The 20198-nt window shown below is 38.6% G+C and overlaps 1 protein-coding gene across 3 annotated transcripts; it reads left to right on the top strand.

The window, feature by feature from the left end:
• Positions 1 to 1413: 1413 nt before the first annotated feature.
• Positions 1414 to 20198, top strand: CBLL1 (Cbl proto-oncogene like 1). Of its 3 annotated transcripts, XM_029927114.1 has the most exons (7): positions 1415 to 1610; positions 2408 to 2674; positions 8001 to 8168; positions 11397 to 11497; positions 11895 to 11978; positions 14858 to 14931; positions 17230 to 20198. In XM_029927114.1, the coding sequence occupies exons 2-7, from the start codon at positions 2662 to 2664 to the stop codon at positions 18263 to 18265; spliced, it is 1476 nt and encodes a 491-aa protein (XP_029782974.1). In that variant the 5' UTR covers positions 1415 to 1610; positions 2408 to 2661; the 3' UTR covers positions 18266 to 20198. The 3 variants fall into 3 exon arrangements, with proteins under 3 accessions (XP_029782957.1, XP_029782974.1, XP_029782966.1); XM_029927097.1 differs by lacking the exon at positions 2408 to 2674 and having other exon boundaries at positions 1414 to 1610; XM_029927106.1 differs by lacking the exon at positions 1415 to 1610 and having other exon boundaries at positions 2328 to 2674.

The raw sequence follows: 20198 nt of genomic DNA, 5'->3' as shown, positions 1-20198 counted from the left end.
TACTGCCCCGGTAAAATGAGGCAACCACAGCTAAGGGGATAATAAATACAGGACACAGATGCTACAAGCAGAGCATGAACACAACAGATGTCAAACAAATAATTCAACAGATCATTACCCAACATTGTATTAACAGGAAATCTAATAAAAGAGGGTTCCCTCAGTAAATTTTCATAACTTCATGAACCATAAAAATGCTGACACAACTTCTGATTTATAGACTAAATTATGTAAAATGTGGTTTGAAGCCTCCTTTTTACTCTAAATCTTCAAATATGAGCGTCAGCAGGCACTAATATCATTATGAATCTGGATTTGTATTAATTTGATGTATGGCTGACAGGCTAAATATGAGAAAAAAAATAAAAAAAAGCGCTTTCTAAGTGAAAACTACCTTCTTCTATACCTTAAATAGGTGAAAAATACCCCATCATATCAGCACTGTATTTAGAGAAGCGGGAAGGTATGGTTAAGCTTCCTCCAAACCTCCAAACTCCCAACCCAAAAAGTAAGCCCAGCAATTGAGAGCATCTAGGAAATCACTTACGAAGACAGAAATCTACATTTCAACAAAAGTAGGGGTGACTCTGATTCACAATGGTCCTTGGTTGTAATTGTACCTAAAAAACTTGTTCATAAAGCTTCAGGTATAGTGGGGCAGTCTTTTTTTTTTGGTTAAGTTAGAATTTATTTTTTTTCTAATAATTCCTATAACTAGTAATTGAGAATGAGCATTGAGAAGGAAATAACATTTCCACCCCAAAAAGAGAATCTAAAATAAAAATTGAAAAAATAATTTTCCCAATCTATAACTTTTACCTCCAGCTCCTTAAAATAATTGTTTATGACATCATTTATACACTTATTCAAACAATATTTTTGACGTCTCCCTAGATGCCAGGCACTTCCTAGATGATCAGTAATTGTAAGCCTACACAAGTAGCTTTATATTTTCTTTTTGTGTTTGCATACAGATAGTTTAAGAAATGACCAACCCACTTTATTTGAACTTGTTGCTTATGATTCTTGAATTACCTGTTTTCTTTTATTTTTTTCTGTCCTTGACAGAATGTATTAAATAAGCAAACACCACCAACAAGCAAAACAAGGGGCCGTCTTTTTAAAGACCCCAGGACAACACTCCCCAGATCAACACAGACCACTTACAGTGCGGATCTTTAGGACTCCAAGCTGTTACTGCCTAACTACAGATACAACGCATCGCTGCACACACTTTATCCAGATTTCGGCACCGTGACATTTCTGTCACAGGGCAATACAGTAATCTCCTATTGATTTAGGAACTCTGGCACGGAAAGCGTGAACAACCCAAGGTCCCGATGTCGTCACCAGGGGACGACAGGAATAGAACCCAAATCCCTGGGCTCCCCAGCTCGTGTTTTCTACTAATTGTGCTCCTTCCTACTCATCCGAGAGCATCAGGTGTAAAGGGCTGGAGAAAGGGAGTGGACACAAATGAGCCAAGCCGGAGAGCAGACTACCGCACCGAAGGTCCCCAGGAACCACTCTGTGGCACTTTCCTTTGTTTTGGTTGAGGACGATGAAGGCAGCCGCAGCCACAACCCCCGGGGACCAAGAACTGGAACTAGGTACTGCCTGTTGTGCTAACTCTCTCTTCCTCATTTTAGGCCTTTCCTTTTCAACCTCTCCCTTCTGGCCAGCCCTGCCGCTCCCTGCACCTCACGCGGCGTCCATCCCCTCCTCGGGCTCCGCGCCGCACTTTACAGCCGGTGCCCCCTGTCCCCCGGGGAAGGGACAGCTGCGGGACACTCGCCCGCCACCCGGCCCTGCTTCCAGTCCTTAGGTGATCGGGGGGGGGGGGGGGGGCTCCCGGCGCCGCAACCATTTGCTCTAACCAAACCAAATCAAATCAAACCAAACCAAAACCCGAGTGCTAGTCAAGCATTTTGTGTTTCAACTACTGGAAACTTAAGCGGTGGGGACGGGGGCATATACCAAGTTGGATCTGCATGGGCCTGCATAGCTCGTCAGGACAAAGCAAAATACAGACAATAAGCAGAGAGCCTTCTCTTCTCTCGCAGCTCGGCCATGCCCTAGGCAGCCTCCAGACGGAGGACGCCTTCCGGAGCGCGCACGTTTACACTTTCCCTGCCCCGGGTGGAGTAGACGGCCGCTAGCGCACTCCGGGGGATTCCAAATCGTTACTCCGCCCGCCGGGGTGGGGCCAGCCCAACGGCCGAGCCTGCGCAGTGAGCCTGGCCGACTCCGGGGCCCCAGCGCACTACAAGTCCCAGAAGGCAACGCTCCCCGGGGGCGGGCGGGAGCCTCACCTGCCGCGAGCTTATTCCTCCGGTTGCTACCGCTCTCTCCCTCCCCCGTTCCCGTCGGCCTCCTTTCCACAGTTAAAGGCTACTTTCTCTTGTAGCACGTGAGAAGGAGGCTTAGATCCTCGACCTGGAAGCCCTTCGTGTACTCTCTCTTTCTCCCTCTCCCCGAACTATGCCTCACTCCCTCACCGGAGTTGGGTAGTGGACAAGAGAGAAGGAACCTTTTGGAGGCCAAAGCCGAGGCAACTTGGTCGCACTTCCGCCTCCCGGGCTCCGGAAGGTAGCGCGCACGCGCTCCCTGCGACTCCGGCGCGGTTGACTTCCGCTCCCACTGTGCCCCGCGAGCCGAATCATGGATCACACTGGTAAGGAGGCGGAGGCAGTGGGGGTCCCGGTTCCATGCCCCCTTGGCCGGCCTGGGACTGGCTGCCCAGCGGGCAGAGAGGGGATACGCTTGCCCTACAGCACTGGGGTGTGGCGGTGAGAAAGAAATCTCACAGACCTCTCCCTGTGCCCGGCAAGGGCCTGCTGCTTCCCGGCCTACCCTCCGGTGTGGTACCTACAGCCTCGGTGCCGGCAGCAGCTGCTTATCTGGTTCTGCTGAGCTCCCAGCCCAGACGGTGGGCGGCGCGGGCCTCGTGGAGAGGAGAGAGCTCCAGCTCCTTTTCCCCTTGTCCCGGGTGCTCTGCTCTCAGTTTGGGGGACTGGCGGGTACATTACAGTTTTGGAGTCGGGGAAACCTTGTTACGCTGGGTGTCGTTGCGCGGGAGTGGGTTAGAGACTTCCTGCTGTTTCAGTCTGCTTTGGGCGGGTGCTGCGGTGGTCACTGCCGGTCGTTATTGTCTCTCTGGTCCTTCACGGACTAGAGGTGGGAGAACGGAGTCAGACAGAGTTTTCGGAATCATACTCGGAGCGGCTTTTTTGCCTGAGCCCAAAGCATGCCCCGCGCTTCGGCTGTGGTCCATACCCATCATTTGGGGACGTTTACAAATGAGAGGTTAAAATCAAGGTATTCTCATCTCTTTCTTTAAGTAAAAAATGACAACGCTCTTCGTTATGTGTTTGGCTTTTTCTCCTTTGTGGTTTTTGGATATTGAATGAGTGCACTTGGAGTTAATGTTCAGTATAGTTATATCAGCCATATTATAAGTAGGAAAAAAAGGGTATTTCTTGTCTTAAGTTTGGTTAGGATGTTCTCGGTCATCAAATACCTACTTAGTTTTGCACATATAAGTGTAAAATTGCATCTATATATATAATCTTTAATGAGTAATAGTCAACCTAATATATGCCAGATACCTGTAGGTCTGGAGATGGAATGGTAAACAAGACGGTCTGAGTCTTTGACCTCATCGAGGTCACATTCTGTTGGGGAGGACACATTAACAAGGTTTTTATTTTTGTTTTGATTGTTTGTTTGTTTCTTAAGACCTAAACATTACAGGTCATGATGAGGGCTTTGCAGAAAATTGACGGTTCTGTAGTAAAGACTAATGGAAGGAAGCTTCAGAGAGAGTGGTCAGGGAAGGTCTTTCTGTAAAGATTAGAAGAATCCAGCCATGGAATTGATCAAGAGGAAAGCATTTCTAGCAAATACAGAGACTCTGAGGAAGGAAAACTTAGCTGCAGCTTAGTTAGCAAGAAGGAAAGAGCGCCCTGAGATTGAAAAGGAAGGCAGGAGTCAGGTCCTACAAGACTTTGAAGGGCATGATAAAGATTTTATTTATTTTTATTTTTTTAATGTTTATTTATTTTTGAGAGACAGAGATAAAGCCCAAGCAGGGGAGAGGCAGAGAGAGAGAGAGGGAGACACAATCGGAAGCAGGCTCCAGGCTCTGAGCGGTCAGCGTAAAACCTGATGTGGGGCTTGAGCTCATGAAGTGTGAGATCATGACCTGAGCTGAAGTCAGATGCTTAACCAACTGAGCCACCCAGGTGCCCCAAGATTTGATTTTAAGTGCAGTGTGAAGCCATTGAACAGAAGTAGAGGAGGCGCATAATTTCTTTTTAAAATACAATAGCTTGTTCATGGAGAACACTGTAAAAGAGGGAGACAAGAATAATGGAAAATAGACAATTTAGGAGGCGATTACAGTAGACCAGAAGAGAGACTTGGCTTAGTGAAGTTGGCTTGGTTTAGTGAAAAGAGTGGGCAGATTGAATATTTTGGTGGTAGAACTCAAATATGAGCTTTGTGAGAGAAAGGAAAGATGCCTAGGTTTCCAGATTGACCATTTAGGTAGGGCCCATTAATGAGTTGGGGCAGACTTGGGAGGAAAACACACTTTTTAAAAAGGGGGTAGAGGTGGCACCTGGGAATTTGGGAACAAGATTTTGGGCTGCTAAGTATGAGCTGTGTATTGGGACATCCAAGGGGAAATGTCGGGTGGAAATCAGAGGAAAGATCTGGGCTGGAAAATACATACTTGAGACTTAGTATCAGATAGTTAATATTTTAAGGAATGAGGATGGATGAGATCACTCAAGGAGTCTACGGCCATACCAGCCTGAAAGCGCCCGATCTCTGATCTCAGAAGTTAAGCGGGGTCGGGCCTGGTCAGTACTTGGATGGGAGATCACTCAAGGAATGAGAATACAGAGGAGAAGAGGACCTAGAACCAGGCTGTAAGGACTTCTAGTATTTGGAAATTTTGTAGAATTGAAACTCTGGGACCTTGGAGTTACAGTAGCAAATATGCAACTTAAGCAAAATACTTCTTATTAGAGCCTATGACTAGAATTGGGAGTTAAGCCCATTCCACAGTTTAGAGGATGTTAGGAGGTTGTAGTATGGCTGGGTGTGTCTCGAGTATTTATTATTTTAGTTCTCTAAGTTAAAATTTTGCCTGAGAAACTAACAGTCATCCTGACATGAAAATATTCACAAGTGAGCCAACCACTTAAAAACTTAGTTCCTACTCAGATATCCCTGCTGTGTCTCTTTTCTTTTTTCTTTTTCTTTTTTTTTTAGATTTTATTTTTAAGTGATCTCTACACCCAACGTGGGGCTCAAACTCACAATGTAGATCAAGATTCCCATGTTGTTGCGACTGAGCCAGCTAGGCACCCCTTTCTCTATTCATTTAATTTTGTTATAAATCATTGTACTTGCTTCATATCAGGAAACAGTGTCAAATATTGTATATTGATTGTGATTACAAACCTTGCAAAAGATTCAGGTTTTTTTAGAATTCATCAATGTGAATTTGGTAACTATTTGAATCACAAATAAATCCTTGGCCAGTGAGGAAGTTCCACTTAGTTGATTGAAGACATTAGGGCAAGGTAGGTATTTCAAAAGAAAGATTTTTTTAATGTCAAAGGATTAAGAGAGGCTCTTGGAGAAATTGATAAAACCCTTGAATATTATGCAAAAATTATTGACTTTTTGATCATGCTGAAAAGTCAGTCATAAAATGAAGGCTATCCTGTAGTGTTCTAATAGAATTTTGCCAGAAAAACTACTGCAGGAAACTCCCGATTATTAACACTCATTGATTCTTTGGTCATTTTAAAAATTAGCACTTAGTTGTATCTGCAATCTAAACTTTGTAAAATATTTCTTGGTTCCTTTAATTCAGGATAAAATTCTAAATAAACCTTTAGAAAAACTATAATGTAAAAGTGTTCTTCCTTTTTAAAGTGGATTCACCTTAAAAGGCCAGTTATAGGGGCTCCTGGCTGGCCCAGTCGGTAGAGCATGTGACTCAATCTTGGGGTTATAAATTTGAGCCCCATGTTGGATGTAGATTGCTTAAAAATAAAGTCTTTAAACAATAAAAATAAATGGCCAGTTATATCTTCAGTTCTTATTTTCTGTGTAATGATGTTCATGGACTCTTATGGCTCTGGACTTTATGTTTTTAGTTGACATTCAAAAAGAAATTGTGCTATATTTTCTGACTTAAAAAATAAAAAGACAAACCCAGAATGATGTCAGTATTGAATGCTGTACTTTGATTATGGACTTGCCATCTGAGAGGTTGGTGGCAAGATGTTAAGGGGCGGCAGGCTCCGGAAAGTCATGGTAGGCCAAGCAAACGACAGTTGTGATCTCACCTGGTCATTGTGGAGGGAAAGAGTTTGCAGTAATGCAGTGTTGCTATTTTGGTCATTTGCCTAGTTATAAAACCATTGAGTCCTAATATTTGAAGGAAAGCATTGAACTGACAACTATCTGTCTACATCAACTTGCTTTGTTAGTTTATTGAAAAATCAGGAATACCTTTTGAGCCCCCCTCCCTGCAAAAAAAACTCTGTCATATCCATCCTTTGGTTATTACATTGCTTGTAGATACTTTTACATAAATAACTAGAATGAAAACAGATGAATACATTATTCAGCTTGTTTTAATACCTTTAGTGAAGGGTTGAAAGTTGATCGAGTTGGGTTTATCCTAATTCAAGATTTTAGCTATCCATATAATTCCTTTCCATGAATTTTTTCTTTGAGGATTAGCTATTGTAAAAGTGATGGTAGAAAGTAGACTGAAATGTATTTAACTTAATTATTAAGGACTATTTTGAGTTAAAAAAGATACTGTTCAGAAAGTGCAAATTGATGTGAATTTAACATGTGTCTGTAAAACCTAGTAGCCTTGGAGATCATTGATACTGTATTACTACTTCCAAATTTGGCTTTACTGAATGTAATCAATCTTGATTGCACTGTCTCTTGCAGGGTAAAACGTTACTATTTTCAAAAATTATTTTATTTATTTGCCTTTACAATTTTGGGACATTTCCCTTTGTGTCTTTGGTGGGTAACTGAATATCTTCTGTATTATAATATTTTGTCATAGACTTGAAAAAAAAGGGACTATTAACCTTTAAATGGAATCAGTTCTATGAAATAATCCTCCTGTTACTCATGGGGAATGAGTTAATAGCCAATAACCAGGAGGGCCTTAGAAAGTGTCCCTTGTTTAGATCTAGTTGAATTATAGAAACCTTGTATCCTTCTAAACTCTAATTTTCCATTACGATGCAGCTTAGAATAAACACACATGTATATATCTATAAAGATTGTAGCACAAATACATCACTGGGTGTTTTTGCTACTAAATAGTGTAATAATTTTTACTATTCCTGAAAACTTCAGAAAAACTATTTTACACTTAAGGGGAATAATCACTTTCTTTAAAACTAATCTCGGTTTCAAATGCATTATTTATTTAATTTTGCTCTTGTCAATGTTAGTTTTGTGTTTTGTTTTATTGTCCTGATGTAGATTCACTTTTCTGACTTAAGTATTTTGTGCGCTTGTTGGAGATAGGGATGGTTTTCTTTCTTTTCCTCCTTCTCCTTCCTTTTATTGTTATTTTTTCTTTAAAAAAAAGCTCTTGTAGTTCAAGACAGAAGTTTTTATCTTAAATAAAACTTGGGCTTATAAAGGGTTTTATGTTTTTGTAAACTTTTGGAATCATCGAAATTTTTATTGTCTACTTTTAGGGAGAGGTTCTATAGCTTTTGTCAACTTTTTAAAGGGTTCTGTCTCAAAAAGCATTGCTTTAAGGGTTTATCCAGTATAGAGAAAATTAATGCTTAGATGTTTATAATATAATATTTAAAATCAGAGCCCAGATAATATTTAGCCCTTGATAATGTTGAGTATATTATTTTGATACCTGTGGCAGAATAATCTTCAAAAAGGAAAACTAAAGAAATTACAATTTTTTTTTTCTGACACAGACAATGAGTTACAAGGCACAAATAGTTCTGGATCATTGGGTGGTCTTGATGTTCGAAGACGAATTCCTATAAAGCTCATCTCCAAACAAGGAAACAAAGCCAAAACTGCACCTCGGACTCCAAGGACTATAAACAGGATGCCTGCAAAGGCTCCACCTGGTGATGAAGGTAATTTGTTTAAACTGACAGATTGAGAAGTCTCTCTGTTGTATCTGATTCCACCAAATAATCCATGTGGTCTTATTTATTTAAGATTTTTTTTAAATCTGATTGTTTTCATTTTTCATGTACTTTTCTCTTCCTATATAACATTTTTGGTTTTTTCTTCTTTTATTGGAAGTAACACTGCCTATTAAAAAAAAAAAAACCTAAACATTTCAGAAAGCGTTATATTAAAAGTAAAATTTGTCTCCCTGCTTTGGCAATACTGCACCAAAATAATTTCTCTTACAACTTTTTTGTGGTAATTTTTTAATGTATAACTGCCCCTTTTTCATGGAAGATGCATTTAAAATTTTGCCTTATCAGTGTGTACAGTGTAGTTATTTAAGAAAATAGGTTTGGGTATTTCGTTTATAGATATACCATAATTTATTTGATAAGCTTTCTAATTTTTTTCCTGTCTAAAACAATGTTGCAGGAAATATCCTTGTATATATAGCTTAGCATGTACACTTGGTGTATACTTTAAACTTTGCATGGATTTGAGTATTTTACAGCTTGATGGATGCTGTACATTTTAGAATTTAACAGATAATCGTCAAATGGCTCTTCAAAAAAAAATGCATCTACTTATATTCCCACACACCAATATTGGGACTGTTACCCTTTAAAAATTTTCATTTTGATATGCATTTCTTTAATTATGAGTGGAGTTATGTGTGTTTTGCCTGGGATCTACCTCTTCGATCTTTTAACCATTTTTTCTGTATTGTTGTCTTTCTCTTGATTTTTCTGAGTTCTTTACAAATTATTAAATTGGCTTTTTTGTCATACATTGTGTATATTCACCATTTGTCTTTTCATTTTATATATACAATTTTTATTGTAGTGAAGTTTGAAGATTCTGTGTCATCAGATATCCATTCCAGTCTTTTGTGTTACAACTTCTGGGTTTTATAAAATTCTTAGAAAGGCCTTTTTTCTATTTCATGAGCAGAAAATAGTTTTCTCATCTTCCCCCTTAGTACAGGGTCAGCAGACTATGACCTGTGGACCAAATCCAGCTCTGTTTTTGTAAAGTTTTATTGGAACACAGCCATGCCCATTCATTTAAGTACTGTTTATTGCTGCTTTCACACTATAATGGCATAGTTGAGTAATTGCAAGAGACCATATGGCCTACACAGACTAAAATATTTACTAATTTAGCTTTTTACAGAAAAGTTAGCTGATCTCTGCTGTTGGACGTTTATGGACATGGATTTGTTTTGTTGTTGTTGTTGTTTTTTTAAGTGGAGTCTGGAGTCTGGCTCTATTTTTTCTCTAAAACAGCTAACTATTTGTCTCAACCATTGAATAATATGTCTTTTTCGTGCGGAATAAGAATCTCACTATTATCCTGCATTAAAGGCCTAAAAGTATTTATGTCAGTTTCTAGATTTTCCCTTCTATTCCAGCATTCGGTCTCTTTTTCTTTTTGGAATCAAAGTGTTTTAATTATAGCTCATTTTATGGCTCCTTTTATTGTGGGGTATGTCTGTCTCCCCCTCTAAACAAGTACATTTGAAGTCAAATGTTCTAAATCATGGTGGTAGTAACTTAGGGTGGTTGCTACACTGTCCATAACTTAGGGTGCCCTCTCTTCGATCTTTTTGTTTCTTCTAATTTCTAAAAAGTATACAGTAACACACAAATTCTTGTTATGATAATCCAAACAAGGCAAAAAGCTAAAATCCCCCTTCTGTCTCTTTCCTCTCAGATACCCCTTTGGTCCTCCCCTCTCACCTCCCAGGCTCACCCCCCTTTCTAGAGGAGGGGTTACTAGTTTCTCTTTTCATAGAACAAACTGAGGCTGAAGATAATTTTTTAATACTTCTGATTTACCTAATTGGGGTAAAAATAATAAGTGATTTGTGTTTTTTCTAGGCATTGATCAAAATAGGGACTCGTGGGTGTTAATATGATGTTATACATGTATAGTTTAATGATGGGAGTGCAGGTTGGACAACTCAAAAATGATTTGTGTGCTCCTCATTTCCTTGGGTGTTGTTCTATACAATAATTTTCAGTATTTTAGATAAGAGGGATTGATCTTCCTTATTTTGAGTTTTGGATGACAGCTTTTTATAAAGTACAAATGGGCCACATAAAAGCCTAGGGTCACTCATTTGTAACTTTTAAGAATACTCCTTGAACTCTCGACTTTGTATTGGAGATAATTAGTGCCCTGGAAAAGTCTTGCTTCCCTGGATTTGTGTGTGTATGTCCATGTGTCCATCCATACACAGATACTGTAATTTAGCCATGTGGGTAAAATTAAAACTTGAACGCTTGGGCTACTCTGTTTACCAGTTCTAGGGCCTAAAGAGTCATGAGAAGCCTGGCATTTTGGAGGGATAGATTTGCCTTCTCAGCTTTACTTTAGGTAATTGGATTCTACCTAGAATTACCATCGGACTGTCCATTGGTTTTCTGTTCTTTTGCGTGAGATGAGATGCTTACCATAAAGGTCAGAGAAATTGGGCCCATATGATCTTCATAACTCTATTGATATATATAGTGGAGAGGAGAATACTTGTGAATAGAGATGATATGGCTTTTGCTGTTTGGATGATAAACCAGAGAGGTTTTAATTGAAAGGATGAAGTATGACTATGTTCTTATTCCTAATATCACTTTTTGTTTTAAGACTGAAAGAGAGGATACCTAATTTGCTTAGTTGTAAGAAGAACACCCTGCAGAATTCTTTTGATTTTTATTAGATGCTTTTGGCAATAAAATCAGCCTCTTGCAACATGATACCACTTTTATAGGTAGATTACAGTGATCAGTATCCTAAACGTTTGTTCAGCAAGTGTGATGATGATAGCTGTAAAGGTTTATACTAGAGAGAGTCTATCTGGTGAATTAATAAGAGCACTTGGACAAAAGTGAAGAATTCTTAAGTCTGTTTCTGGCTCTCCCACTTAATGTATGTGTTGGGTTACTATAGTTCTCCATACTACAGCATTCTCAATTATAAAATAAGAGAGTTGGACCAGATGGTTGCCATGATCATTTCTAGCTGATGTTTTGATGATTTAAACTACTCTTGATTTTCTTGTCCTTAGAAGTTCAGCTTTGAAAGGCATCAGATGGGCTTTTGGGTAAACAGGTCAGTGGCACCATATACGTGTACTTCCAAAGTGAAACTTAGGATTTGAAAAGTTAATAGGTAACACTTTCTTTTCTCAGAAGGATTTGATTATAATGAAGAAGAACGGTATGACTGTAAAGGGGGCGAACTGTTTGGAAATCAGCGAAGATTTCCTGGACACCTTTTTTGGGACTTCCAGGTATAACTAAAAATAAAAAAATTTATTAGAACAGCAAAATATTTTAAATATTTTCTTAGAACAATAAGAATACTTAAAGAATGGTATGAACTCTTGTTACAGCTATTACGCTTTTTTAGCACACTCAAATCATTTGTTTATTAATGCCCAATTTCCACTATTTTCAAAAATAACTTGAAGTAATTTTCAGTAAAATCAATAACCATAAACATTAAGAGAAAAGAAACTAATGGTGGCACAGCTAATCGTGTGGAATATGTGGGAATTAGACCAAGAAACCTTTATCTCTAATTGTTTTAACAACTTTCATAACATACTAACCAATTCATTTGAAAAATTATAAATAGAATTTTTAGAAATGCTTTAAAAGGAAATTTTAATTATATCATTTCAACAGATAAACATCTTAGGTGAAAAGGATGATACGCCAGTTCATTTCTGTGACAAGTGTGGATTGCCCATCAAAATCTATGGGCGAATGGTAAGTACAACGGGATTAAATCTGTTTCAATAAATGTAAACTTTTGGTAGAGGTGAGATTCTGAAATATCAGTAGGTGAGTTTATCACTGTTTAATGACATTTTATCACTGTTTAATGACTGTTTGTGACATTTTAGTTAAGTGTAAAATAGCCAAGGGAAATACTGTTATAACATGCATTTAATATATTTATCTTGATTAATTCTTGAATTGCTTAAAAAATAACTACTGAAAATGAATTTCTTTGGATTTTTTGATACATGTTAGTGTATATTCTACTTTATTAAGGAAAAATGTGTTTTTCTTGTTTAAAGAATAAAGTTAGTTACTTGTTTCTGAAGGCTATAATTTTTAATGTAAAACTAATAACATTGAATTCTGTTGTTTTTATTTATTTTTGAGAGAGAGCTCACGAGTGGGAGAAGGGCAGAGAGAGAGAGAGAGAGAGAGAGAGGGAGACACAGAATCAGAAGGAGGCTCTAGGCTCTGAGCTGTCAAATCCGAGCCCGATGCGGGGCTTGAACTCATGAGCCGTGAGATCCTGACCTGAGCTGAAGTTGGCCGCTTACCCGACTGAGCCACCCAGGCGCCCCTATTGAATTCAATTATTAAAAACAATTATAACCCTAGTTGTAGTTTTATAGTAATTTTGACATATCCTCCCTTAGTAAAAGATAGTTTTACATTTGTGTCTGAAAACAATTGAATTCAGTAATGTGTGCTGGTAGAGGGCATGGACTGTGCGCTCGAGCTTTGCTGCGTAACAGCTAAATAACAGTCATGGAGCGTGGGTTTTAAAATGGCCTAACATCATTTTACTGTGTCCTTCTGACTTATTTTTAGATTTTTATAAGTTCATTAACGGCCAGGGAAGAATGCTACTTACATTAAATGTAGGAGATACTTGTTATTTCACTGCTTTGGAACAGTTTCAAGAGGAACAGGATAAGACAGAACATGGTTATGGTATTCTTTGGGAGTATTTCTTTTAATTATCTTTTTTACTTTTTACTTTTTTAATTTTTATTGAAGCACAGTTGACATATATTAAATTAGTTTCGGGTGTACGACATAGTGAATGACACTTATGTACGTGACACTGTGCTCACCATGGTAAGTGTGGTTATCATCACTCACCACACAGAGTTACTATGATATATTGACTATATTTCCTCTGCTGTACTTTTCATCCCCGTGACTTCTCTGTTTTATTACTGGAAGTTTGTACCTCTTAATCACCTTCCCCTACTCTGCCTTCCCCGCCCCCCACCAATCACTAGTGTGTTCTCTGTATTTATGATTGTTTCTCTTTTGTTGTTGTTTTGTTTGTTTTGTTTTTTAGGTTCCACATATAAGTGAAATCATATGGTATTTGTCTTTCTCTGCCTGACTGACTTTACTTAGCATAACACCCTCTGCGTTCATCCATGTCACAAATGCATGATTTCATTCTTTGTTATGGCTGAGTGATATTCCGTTGTGTATATGTACCACGTCGTTCTTATCTTGGCTTTCATAAATAATGCTGCAATAATGGTGCATATACTTTTTTGAATTAGTGTTTTTTTTCCCTCAGGTAAATTCCCAGAAGTGGAATTACTGAATTGTATGGTACTTCAATTTTTAGGTTTTTTAAGGAACTTCCATACTGTTTTCCATAGTGGCTCCACCAATTTACATTCCAACAACAGTGCACAAGGGTTCTTTTTCCCCCCACATCTTCACCAACATGTTTTTCTTGTCTTTTTGATACTAGCTATTCAGACAGATGTAAGATGATATCTCATGATTTTGATTTGCATTTCTCTGATTATTAGAGTATGTATTGGCCATCTGTATGTCTTCATTAGAAAAATATTCAGGTCCTCTGCCCATTTTTTAATCTGATTATTTGGGTGTGGGTGTTTTTGGTGTTGAAGTGTATGAATTCTTTATACATCTTAGGTATTAACCTCTAATTGAATATATCTTTTTCAAATTTCTTCTCCCGTTCAGTAGGTTTTTTTTTTTTTTTTCTTAATAGTTTCCTTTGCTTTTGTTTTCCTTGCCTGAGGAGACATCTAGAAAAATGTCAAGGTTACTAAGAGATTGCTGCCTATGTTTTCCTTTAGGAGTTTTACCGTTTCAGGTCATACATGTAGGTCTTTAATTCATTTTGAGTTTATTTTGTATATGGTGTGAGAGAGTGGTCCAGTTTCATTTTTTGCATGTAGCTCATCAGTTTTCTCAACACTCATTTATCGAAGAGATTACCTTTTCCGTATTGTATATTCTTGCCTCCTTTGTCATAGATTAATTGACCATATATGCATGGGTTTATTTCTGGGTTCTAAATTCCATTTCATTAATCTGTGTCTGTTTTTGTGCCAGCACCATACTGTTTTGATTACTATAGCTTTGTAGTATAATTTGAAAGCTGGGAATGTGATAACCTCTAGCTTTGTTCTTTTTCAAGATTGCTTTGACTACATGGGGTCTTTTGTGGCTCCATCCAAACGTTAGGATTTTGTGTGCTAGTTCTGTGAAAAACCGCGTTGAATCTGCAGGTTGCTCTGCATAGTGTGGGCTTCTTCAGGGTCTTTACCTCTATAGCAACCACGGATGAAATTCAGAGCGTTTATACTTCCAGAAAGTGTAAGCAAATGCACATGTATATTTTTACCGGGGAAAAGGCCCAAGATTTCATTATATTCTCAAAGGGCTTTGTTACTGAAAAGGGTTAACTGTTGCTTTTCTGTAATTGGCACTTAATAAATGGTTATCATAGTGAACAATTCTCAGGTGCCTTGTAGGTCCAGGTCATTTTGCTTACAGTTATTTTTTATGGAAATAGTATATGTTGTTGAGTATGCTTACCTGTAATATGTCTCTGTTCACAGATTCCTTGCAAGCATGTGTTTTGCTATGACTGTGCAATTTTACATGAAAAAAAAGGAGATAAGATGTGTCCAGGGTAAGATTATCATTAGTTTTTTAAATAACAAAGTTTGTGATGTGATGAATTATAATCTAGGTTAACGATCAGAGTATGATGTAAGTCAGCAGCAGGATATCAAATACGTAGACATGGCTAGTTTTCCTTTGTGAGCCCAGAGCTGGCCTTCGCCTTCTCCTTAGGATAGGGCTAGGTAGGTATTGTCTGAGTGGTCACATTAGCCAAAACAAATATATGTGTTGTCACAAAATTAGTGTTATAAACCAAAACAGTTGTTTTGTTTTCTGATGAGACACTAGAGAAGTAGTATCAAGTGGTGATTGAGAACATAGACTTTGGAATTACAATTCCTGGCTTCAAATCCCTATTTTGCCCCTTACTAGCCATGTGGCAGGTTGTTTCATCATCTGTAAAAAGGAGCTAATAAATAGTATCTACGACTCTGTGTTGTTGTTAGAACTAAACTAGTATGTATATAGAACTATATTTATAGTACCTAGCATATAATAAGTACTATGTAAGTATGAGATATTATTTATTACCTTCAAATCTGATTATTTATATCTTGACTATACTTTAGGACACCATCGTGGTATTGGCTCAGACAAGTTATAAAGATCTAGAGGTTTGGATTGATACTGATGCAGTTCGGTATGGCCTTGAAAGGTCCAGAATAAATTAGGAATTTTTGTATCAACTTAGAACCCTTGATAGAAGGCTTGAGAAAGCTTTGAGACCAACTTCCCTGAGACAGTTGTAGACTTCGGAGATTCCTTAAAAGGTGTGTCAGAAGCTATTCCAAGATTAGTAGAATTGGTTGATAACAAAATTATGGATAATTGTAAGGGATGATATCTTTTTATGGTGTAGGAAGATTGGCATCACTGAGATAGGTTGATTCAATAAGTGTTCTAATGGTAATATTGAAAAGGAAATTTAGTTTTCAAGATACTAAATAACTCCAGTAAGCACTTCACTGGTCGACCCTTAGCTATTAGAGAACATAAGCCTATCTGGCTTAACAGACTCAGATCAGGAAGTGAAGAAATGGCCATCCAAGTTAATATAAGTATTATATACTATTGCTATTAAGCACCACCCAAAAGAAAGTGCCTTACATCCTGTTACTGTGGAGCTCTTTCTAAGTTTATGGCACTTTAGAAGCAAAAAAGTGAGAACTGTGCCAAATGGCCACTAAAGGGAAGCCTCCCAATATCAAGGAGTGCCATCCTTAACTGCAGGGCTGTATGAAATATAGACACAACTCAAACAGGAATGTAGAGCCGTTTAATAGGGTCTCAGATGACCGGATACACATATTCTGTGATAATAGCTTAATATCCATGCATACATAGTGCTTAACTAGTGATTTGGTTCTGCCACTTTCATTGTTTCATTATCCCAAGGATACTCTTTTAAGTAGGGCGAAGTAGATAAAAAATAAAAAACACATTGTTAGATAGAGTGCATATGTTAACCCCATATTGCAGATGAAGAAATAAACAAAAAGATTAAATGACTTCTCCAAGATTACAGAGCCAGCGCTTGGTCCCTGTTCTTCTGATTCCTGGTTCAGTCCTCTTTCCACTATTGCAAAAGACTCTAAAGGCAAGTGTGGATTAAATATAGTGAATGAGAAATAGTTATAATTTTGACCCTGAGTCATTAAGAAAATGTTGAGTTAAATTTAGTGCTTACACTTTAGAAAGGAGTGGGTAATGCTCTTTAGTAGTAAAGTTGTCTGGTAATTCTTCCCCAAGGGACTCTTGATAGTCGGGGTTTGAATTTAAATTTTTTATGTTGTTTAATGTTAAGAATCCTGATGATTAGGATGATCTTCCTCACTTTTGCAGTCTTTGCAACATCTTTTACTTCATATTGTTTGCTCAGCAAATACTTGTTGGTCCAAAATACTGTACGTTTGAATTCCATAACTCTGACAGATCTTTGTTTGGTTCATCCTTTCTGGATGTTTTTGCAGATGGATGCAAAGCATAGAGTTTCTTTGAGACAATCAGATAATTCTAAGTCTTAGGAACAATTGATCTTTTCTTAAAACATACTCTGTGTGACAAACACTTTTAGTTTTTACTTGTATGGAGAGTTCCAAGGTTGGTAGAGGGGTGGGTGCTTAATATGAAGCCAACAGACCACAGAGTGGGGGCAATTAAAGTTCACTTACAGTAACTATAACTTTTAATTGTGAACTTTTGCAGTGTTTTCCACAAGAGATTTGACAAACAGGCATATCTGTGAGATGCTGTGTGTTGTTTTTCTAGTCTGCTTTTAGTAAACCGTTTCCTCCTTCTCACTCAGCTGCAGCGATCCTGTGCAGCGGATTGAGCAGTGCACGCGGGGCTCTCTCTTCATGTGCAGCATTGTGCAAGGGTGCAAGAGAACGTACTTGTCTCAGAGGGACTTGCAGGCTCACATCAACCACCGCCACATGAGAGCCGGAAAACCTGTTCCCCGGGCTTCACTTGAAAATGTCCATCCTCCTATCGCCCCACCACCAGCCGAAATCCCTGATCGTTTCATAATGCCACCAGACAAGCACCACATGAGCCATATTCCGCCAAAGCAGCACATCATGATGCCACCGCCTCCTTTGCAGCACGTGCCACACGAGCACTATAATCAGCCCCACGAGGATATCCGTGCTCCACCGGCAGAATTGGCCATGGCTCCACCTCCTCCTCGATCGGTCAGTCAGGAAACCTTTCGTATTTCAACAAGAAAACACAGCAATTTAATAACTGTCCCTATTCAGGATGACTCCAATTCAGGTGCTAGAGAACCACCACCTCCTGCCCCAGCACCTGCTCACCACCATCCTGAATATCAGGGCCAACCAGTGGTATCGCACCCTCATCATATTATGCCTCCACAGCAACATTATGCACCACCCCCACCTCCTCCACCTCCAATAAGCCATCCAATGCCACATCCTCCCCAGGCCGCAGGCACTCCTCACTTGGTCTATAGCCAAGCTCCACCTCCACCAATGACCTCTGCTCCACCACCAATAACCCCTCCCCCTGGACATATTATTGCCCAGATGCCACCTTATATGAATCATCCTCCTCCAGGACCTCCCCCACCTCAACACGGTGGTCCGCCTGTAACTGCACCCCCTCCTCACCATTATAATCCTAACTCTCTACCCCAGTTCACTGAAGATCAAGGAACTCTGAGCCCTCCATTTACACAACCAGGAGGAATGAGTCCTGGTATTTGGCCTGCACCGAGAGGGCCACCTCCTCCTCCACGAATGCAGGGTCCGCCTTCTCAAACCCCACTTCCTGGACCACATCATCCAGATCAGACAAGATATAGACCGTATTACCAATGATTAATAGTACTTTGAACTGAAGATATGATGAGGAAAATAAAAACTTATGTATAGTCAATCTTTTAATTAAGCTTTGACTGTTCTGGGAAGGAGAAGCACCTCCTACTGAGGTGACCGTAAAACACTTAGGGTCTTGTCTCTTAAAATGGTTTTAAATCTTGACCTTAGGATCGGTTTCAAGTACTATACGGTAGTGCAGATGAGTGGCTCAGTTGAGCACAGCTATATTTTAACAACTTTGTTCCCCTAGTGTGGTAAATTGACCCAGAGGAGACCATTTGTAAAAATTTGACAACTTTTCATTGTTCCACTTTCAAAAATAATTGCTTTTGTTCGATCCAATGTTCAGGTTTTTCTTGTGATACATTTTGTTAACCTGTGTAAAAGGATTAAATTTCAAAATGGTTGTAAAAATGCTATTTTTATGTGAATTTAAGTGCAGCCACATACTGTTTTTAAAAACCATATGTTTTACCACTAATTCCCCAAAGTTACAATAAAATACGAAAAGTAAAAATCTACTAGAATTTACTGTAAGGCAGACTGTTAAATGGTAGAGAATTATTTCACATTCTAGGCACTGAAATTTTGAGGTATAAGTATATAATGCACTTCACTTGGATGCCTTTTCATTTTCAGGCAGCCTCAGGAGCACCAAAATACATTGGAATTCCAGTCCTAAGATGTATTTATGTTCATAATATTAAAAGGCGTTAGTAATCATTTGGGAAGATATGGCCAAAGTAATTGACTCCACAGACTCCAAGCTATTGGGGGTACTGTTACTCGCTAATGCTTTCTCCTGAATGCTTGGAATCACATGATGCACCACGTTTACTAATCTTAAGTAACATTCTTTTATAGAACTGTTTAAATTGTGTTCTTTAGATGAAGTGTTCTACTCTGCTCATTGTCTTGAACTGAATATTTAGGGCTGAATAGGCTTTATAGAATTCCTCATTTCATGGTTGGGTTCAATCTTGTGCTTTAGGTGGGTTCTTGTTGAGTTTGAAAGTACAATTCCAACACCGTAGAGGAATTTTGTGTTCATGAAGGACATTCTTGTAGTCACAAACTTGCCTTGCTCAGGTTTCATTATCGTGTGGTAAGGGTTTTTTTTTGCTCTCACTTGAAATTTTAAAACTATTATTTCCTGTTCCTTTTATGAGTTAAGCAGTATAAACCTTGGAACATTCTAAAATGGAGTCACCAGTTCAGACTACCAGATGATTTTGTACTGAAGAAAAGTAACGACTAAATTGTGATTTTCAGAGCTTTATAAGGTGCCTTTAGAGTCAGCATTTGCATTATAGGGGCTTGCTGCAGTCCAGTTAAGACGAACCACTTACATTTTATATGGAACTCGTGTATAAATCAACATTCTTAGGATATGATCCTGTATCCTCTGAATAAACCCCTGTGAAGTATTTCCTCCCCCCTAAAATGGTGCATAATATAAACATGAAAAATGTAGTATGCAGGTATCATTTATTAAATAGTTTGTAGTGCATACATTTAGAACATTTCTTTTTGACAAAGGGTGAACTGATGGCTAATTTACCATTGGATTCTGTCACAAACAGGCAAAACAGTTTCTCATCTTGGATAATGAGATGCAAAGTCATCTCGGAACTTGGAGCTGAAGTTAGAGATAGGCGAAATGAATCCTTTCAACCTTGCCCGCTGAAAATAACTAGACACTTTTTTTTTTTAATTTAATGGAGTGATTTTTCACCTCTAGCAATTTGAGAGTCCAGTGTTGATGCAGTATATCTAGTGAGAAATTCTTGTTCTTAGGAGCATGGGAGTGAAATATGAAATAGTGTGAAATGGTGGTGGTGAGTGCTTCTATCCTCTTACTGTAGGTACTTGGACTGGTGCAAACTTGATTCCTTTTCATGCCCCTATTTAGGAGCTGTTAAAATATTACTGT

The sequence above is a fragment of the Suricata suricatta genome, chromosome 2 (assembly GCF_006229205.1).
Source record: "Suricata suricatta isolate VVHF042 chromosome 2, meerkat_22Aug2017_6uvM2_HiC, whole genome shotgun sequence".
In the NCBI taxonomy this organism is placed as follows: Eukaryota; Metazoa; Chordata; class Mammalia; order Carnivora; family Herpestidae; genus Suricata; species Suricata suricatta.
This window is presented reverse-complemented; position numbering and strand designations above follow the sequence as displayed.